Source organism: Anas acuta, chromosome Z, assembly GCF_963932015.1.
Source record: "Anas acuta chromosome Z, bAnaAcu1.1, whole genome shotgun sequence".
Classification (NCBI taxonomy): Eukaryota; Metazoa; Chordata; class Aves; order Anseriformes; family Anatidae; genus Anas; species Anas acuta.
Window position 1 is genome coordinate 78093179 of NC_089017.1, and position 6178 is coordinate 78099356.

The 6178-nt window shown below is 46.9% G+C and overlaps 1 protein-coding gene across 3 annotated transcripts; it reads left to right on the forward strand.

Annotated features, from left to right (window-relative positions):
- The first annotated feature begins 249 nt into the window (after positions 1-249).
- SLC25A51 (solute carrier family 25 member 51) lies at positions 250-4865 on the forward strand. Of its 3 annotated transcripts, XM_068665958.1 has the most exons (3): positions 660-834; positions 1452-1553; positions 2167-4865. In XM_068665958.1, exon 3 carries the CDS (start codon positions 2206-2208, stop codon positions 3079-3081), a length of 876 nt encoding a protein of 291 aa, XP_068522059.1. In that variant the 5' UTR covers positions 660-834; positions 1452-1553; positions 2167-2205; the 3' UTR covers positions 3082-4865. The 3 variants fall into 3 exon arrangements, with proteins under 3 accessions (XP_068522056.1, XP_068522059.1, XP_068522058.1); XM_068665955.1 differs by lacking the exons at positions 660-834; positions 1452-1553 and adding an exon at positions 250-383; XM_068665957.1 differs by lacking the exon at positions 1452-1553.
- The last annotated feature ends 1313 nt before the right edge of the window (positions 4866-6178 follow it).

Consider the following 6178-nt stretch of genomic DNA (forward strand, 5'->3'; position numbering starts at 1 on the left):
CTCAGCCGTCTTTTATATGATTCGATATAATTAGCTCATACATATTGCAAAAGCTAAGCTCACCATTGGTTAGTGCAACTTTCCCTATCTTATCAGCAGGCCAGAGCCTTTGCACAGTTTGGAGCCACCGCTGTGCCTGCAGGGCCAGCTCTGGCAGTGCCTCCGAGCAGCCCCCCTGGCTCTGGGATCCCCGCCCCCCCCCGCCCCGCCTCCGGGCCGCGCCCCCGCGTCGCGGCTCTGCGTCAGGCGGCGCGCGCCCCGCGTCACACGGCGGCGGTGGCGGTGGAGGCGGCGGCGGCGGCGCGCGCGGACGGCGGAGGCCGCGGGGCCGGGAGCGGGGCCGCGCCCCCCAGGGCCCGGCATGGCGGCGGGCACGCGCGCAGGTGGGCGGCGGGGCGGGCAGGGCCGCGCCGGGCAGGGCCGCGCCGGGCAGGGCAGGACCGGGCCGCGCCGTCCCCCCCGGCCTGACCTTGGGCAGGGCCCGCGCCGGCCCCGCCGCCGGGAGCGGTTGTGTCCGGGGCGCGGGGTGTGGGCGCCCCTCCGAAGGCCCGGCGGCAGCAGGGAGGGGGCCGTGCTGAGGCACCCCCAGGGGGCCGGGGATGTGGCACAGGGCGCTGCGGGGGGCAGGCAGCCGCAGGCCCGAGGCCTGCACGGGGAGCGTGACTCAAAACCTTCCCTGGGCAGCCTGTTCCGATGCTGCATCGCCCCTTTGGTAAAGAAATCCCTCCTAACATCTAACCTACACCTCCGCTGGCAGAACTTGAGGTCATTTCCCCTCATCTTGGTGCTTGGTGAGAGGAGCCTGATCCCCACCTCATTACACCCTCCTTTAAGGTAATTATAAAGTACAGCATCTCCCCCAAACCTCCTTTTCTCCAAGCTAAACACCTGCAGCTCCCTCAGCTGCTCCTCACAAGTCTTGCTCTCTAGAGCCTTCACCAGTCTCGTTGCCCTTCTCTGGATACCCCTCAGCACCTCAGTGCCCCTCCTGTGGGGAGGGGCCCCAAACTGAATGCAGCATTCAAGGTGCAGCCTCATCAGAGCTGAGGACAGGGCGACAAACACTTCCCTAGCCCTGCTGGCCGTGCCATTTCCGATACACGCCAGGATGCTGTTGACCCTCTTGGCCACCTGAGCACACTGCTGGCTCTTTGTTAGATGTCTATCAGCCGATAGCCCAGGTCCATTTCTGCCAGGCAGCTCTGGAGCCACTCTTCCCCCACCTGTACCATTGCATGGGGATGATGTGACACCGCTCTGAATCACTCTTAATTTGTGATCGCTGTGCCCAAGATGGACTACAGCCTTCACATCCCCCAAAAGTCCTATTCTGGTGACAAGCAAAAGATGCCTTTCCTAGGTGGCTCGCTCCCCAGTTGTGTCACCATATATCTTCCACGCACTCCAGAAACCTCCTGGGCTGTTTCCTCTCCGCTGTGTTGTATTTCCAGCAGAGATCTGGGAAGTTGAAGTCACCCTTGAGAACAAGGGCTAGCGATTGTGAGACTTCTCTCAGTTGCTTGTAGAATGTTTTGTCTGCCTCTTCATCCTGGGTGGGTGGTCAATAACAGAATCCCACCATGACATCTGCTTCACTGGCCTTCTTCCTGATTCATACCCACAATCACTCAACCCTGTTGTCACTCCTTTTGAGCTCTAGGCAATCAAAAGCCCTATAATGTACAGGGCTACCCCCCCCCTCTCCTTCTCAGCCTATCCTTTCTGAATATTTTCTAGCCATACACTGCGTCACTCCACACTGTGGGGTGTGAGCCATCCCTCCGTGTTTCAGTGATGGCACCTATGTCATAGTTTTCCCACTGCAGTGCAGGTTCCAGCTCCTCTTGTTTGTTGCCCATGCTGAGTGCATGAAGGGTTCATATCTCAGTTTGCCTCCCAATTTGTTTCTGTTTTACTTAGAAAATTTACAGGGAGAAAAAACTGCGTTTATTGAGGCCTATGAGACTTGTGTAGAAAACAGCGCAGCATCTGACGGATCTGCATTTACTGCTTTTCTCCTTCAAATTTTAAGGGCTTTTTTTTCTGGCTGTTTGAGTGTTACTGAGCTTGAGTGTCACTGAGTGTTGTTTGAGTAAACCACTGGCGTGAAAAGAAGCTGGGTCACCTGCAGCTTTGCTCATGTTTTTTCTTCTCTTTTTGATGCAGGAAAAGAGGACTGAGATATACAACAGTAAGAAAAACAGTATGATGGATTCAGAAGGTTTTGCCCCAGCAGATTCCAAGGAAGAGCTCAGCAGTGACAGTGCAGATACCTCTGGTAAACATTACCTATGTGGCTACTGTGCAGCCTTCACAAATATAGCAGTTACTTTTCCCATCCAAAAGGTCCTCTTCCGACAGCAGTTGTATGGTTTGAAAACAAAGGATGCAGTACATCAGCTGCAGAAGGATGGAATGAGAAATCTCTACCGCGGCATCCTTCCTCCATTAATGCAGAAAACAACAACACTGGCTCTAATGTTTGGCTTGTATGAAGATTTCTCATCCTTGCTCCACAGCCACACAACCGCTCCTGAGCTGCTCACGCGCAGTATGGCAGCCGTGCTTGCAGGGACTACAGAAGCTGTTCTTACACCTTTCGAGCGTGTTCAGACTTTGCTTCAGGACTACAAACACCACGATAAATTTACAAACACGTACCAGGCTTTCAAGGTACTGAAAGTGTATGGGATGAGAGAATATTATCGGGGATTGGTGCCTATTCTGCTCCGAAATGGACCGAGTAATGTACTCTTCTTCGGTCTGAGAGGACCTATTAAACAATGCCTGCCTGAAGCAACTTCTTACAGCACTCACTTGGTCAATGACTTCATTTGTGGAGGGCTGTTGGGTGCCATGCTGGGATTCTTGTTTTTTCCAGTGAATGTTGTAAAAGCTCGTATGCAAGCACAAATTGGTGGTGAATTTCAGTCCTTCTCAACAGTTTTTGTGAAGATCTGGCTGGAACGTGATAGAAAATTGATCAACCTTTTTAGAGGAGCTCATCTGAATTACCATCGCTCTGTCCTGTCCTGGGGCATAATCAATGCAACTTATGAATTCTTGCTAAAGCTGTTATGAAAACCACTTAATCTTCCTTCAGTCCTGCTGTTCTTTTGGGTGTTGGCATGTTTGATGTCACTTAATCCCTGGGAACAGTTCCTGCAGAGCGTAAAAGGTAATTCGTCTCGGCCTTCACTATATATGGAGTAAATGGTGATGCATCTAAACCTTGGTGCAATTATGACTAGCTTTTTGAAGTATTTATTTGCCATCAGGTGAATTTACCCATAATGAAACTACTAGACAAATGCAAGATATATGTAGAAAAGCAAACCAAAACCAAAACCAAACTGTGTATCCAACGGGTTATTCCATATCAACTCCCAACAGTTTTCAACACTCCGTGTCTGAATGCGCTCCACTGTGCACGTTGTAGAACATGAAAATCAAGAAGGGTCTGATGAAAACTAACTCTCTTGCTTGATAAACTTCAAAATCTTCATTTAAGAACTATGTTTTCAAATGTTTTAGGGTCCGAAGTACTCATTATTGTTCAAAGCTAAATGAACAAATGCAGATGGGGATAACTAAGTTTTTGAATTTTATGCTTAAACTAAGCCTACACAAACTTTTCTGCCAGCTGTTGTGATGCTTGGCTTTAACAGAACATTTCATTCAGCAGCGTAAAAGTAGTTACTGAATGTTGACTCCAGTGTAAGCTGACTCAAGTTCAAAGTGGGATTTGTGTGTGTGTGTGTGTGTGTGCATGTGTGCACACCTTCATGTGGAAAGGGAAAAGTGGAAGGAATGAAACAGAAACTATACTGAAGCTTTAAAGTGTCCTTCCTTGTTAAAATTCTTCTACTTGTAAATGTGGAGCTTGTTCTGTGCTTTTTTTTCATTCTTTTTCTGTTGTTTTACAGCTGTGGGGCCAGAAAGAAGACGGCTCTTTTTGTAATGCTTGTGAAATAGATAAGCTTCCCATTGTTGTAGAAGTAGGTCAGGAACAGCTTTTCTGTACTTAAGGTATCTTGTCTTTTGCAAATTACTTTTATTTTTCACTTGGGCTATGAGTTAATTGATCACAAAAAGTTTTTTTTTTTTTTTTACCTGAAAATTGGAGTTCCGTCTCCTTGATACGTACACTTAACAGTTCTGTAAGACAGAATTGTACTGCAGCACTGAGAAGATAAAATTTCTGGGTCATAACCCACATTGGTGAAGTCTGTGATCATAGTACAAGAAGATAACCAGAAGACAGACAAAGTTTGTGTGAGAAGCAGCTAAGTAGGAAAGATGCAGCACTTGGAGAAGTGTCAGAAGACTTCTGTAGGCACGTGCTGTTAAAGACTTACAGAAGTGTGCAGTATTGTGTGTCTTACAGGCTTGGAAGTTGAGATGTGTAAGACTACAGTCCTTAGGGAAAAGGACAGGAGAGGGATAAGCATGGTTATAAAGCAGGGGACGGTCCTAATGAAAAGCGTTTGAGTCTCCTGGGCACTTTTTTTCATTAAACTATATTTAAAGCCACCGTCAATTTCTGGAAGAGGGAGGGCAGGAAAGCTTTCAGAAACTTTCCCAAGTTGTTCTTTTCATAAACTTTGTAGTAGTTACTGCTTTTCTTGTTTGCTAGACTGTCTTAAAATACTGGTTTTAATCAGTGTGTTATGATTATTATCATAATATACTCCGTAGCTTCACAGTCAAAAAGAGCCTGGCACATTGCTATATCTGAATGTTGTGGTTATCTGCATTGAAATAAAATGTTTATTGAATGTTTGTTAGTGGCAGAATCTGATTTTTACCAGTGTATTGTTTTTTGTAATCACTCCTTGATGGAATAAAAAAAAATGTATCCTGTTTGTCCTGTGGAAGATATTGCATGCTTCTCTAATGTTGCAGAATTTGAAGAGTTGAACCGAAGAGTTTAATGTCAGTCTGCCACTAATTGGTGGTGTTCACTACTGCAGCAAAAAACAATAGCGCATCTGTTGCTGTCTCTACTTATGTGGCATGGTTCAATGAACATGGTGAAAGTGCATCATAGTAGAACTATGTTCAAGTGTAATCTTTGCTTTGTTTTATAAGTACTATCAGTTTTACAACACAAAGCAATTCTATGTTTAACAAATTACAGATCTTTCATGTATAAGAGGAGAGACACTCATCAGGAGTGAAGAGAGGGGTCCAGCGAGCTTTGGCACAGTAAGTCCACGTACCAGTTAGAGTGAGATGGAATAGGATGTGTTGCCAGTGTTGAAAAAGGGCACAGAAAGAGCTATGATGGTTCAGCTGAACTGAGAACACATTGGTTCAAGCTAGTTTCAGGTTTGTTTTCAAATATTAACAAACTGATTATAACCAGGCTGAGTTCCATGTCAGAATTTAAGAGTAGAGCTGACACACACATCTCCAGAGTAGTCATGAGCTAGCAGCATTTCCGTGTGTTGTGTTGTGTGTAGCCCAGGGTTACGAGCTTCACCAGTATTGTTCTTAGGGGCACGACAATGATCATTTCTAGCTGAAGGAGGGAAAGGGAATGCTACTGATGATAAATAACAGGAATACTGCTGTGTGACAGAGTTAATAGCGAGACTTCTGGTGTGATAAACAGCTTGAGCACAGAACAACATTATAGGAACTCCTTTGTCCCTGAGGCATGTTTCTCTTCTGAATACCTTGTACACCTATTTAGGCAAATTAGGTCTCAGCAATTGCATGTGTCTTAGATTTGGCCAGTTCTTAGTTGTAAGTCAAGATCATATTGAGCAAAAGCACTGTGCCTCTTGCATGTGTTACAGCAAAGTGGCAGTCTGTGCCACAAGTGACGCCGAGGCAGAAATAGCAGGTTTTTTTTCTGGCAGGTGCTGTTTTCGTTGTGCTTAATGGTAAGTGACTTTGCAGAAATGCCAGCTTTCACATGACTGCTAAGTGTCATGCTTCACAGGAGCTTGCAGGCCTGCCCAGGCACACCTGTCCCTCACCAAGGTGGGGGAACCAGGTTTCAATTTCATCCTGTCCAGCAGGGGCATGCAGTAGCCTTTCACCACTGCAGTGCTCTTGGGGTGCTGCCTTAAAGGGTATGAAGAGAAGGCACTCTACCCAAGAGGTAATGGCTCAGGCAACGGATAGCTCAGCAACACTTAGGTTTGTGATCATCAGTGTTGCTTCAATG

What these genes read in the sequence shown, in the direction of transcription:
- SLC25A51 (XM_068665955.1), top strand. Translation starts at nt 2,206, where the DNA reads ATGATGGATTCAGAAGGTTTTGCCCCAGCAGATTCCAAGGAAGAGCTC.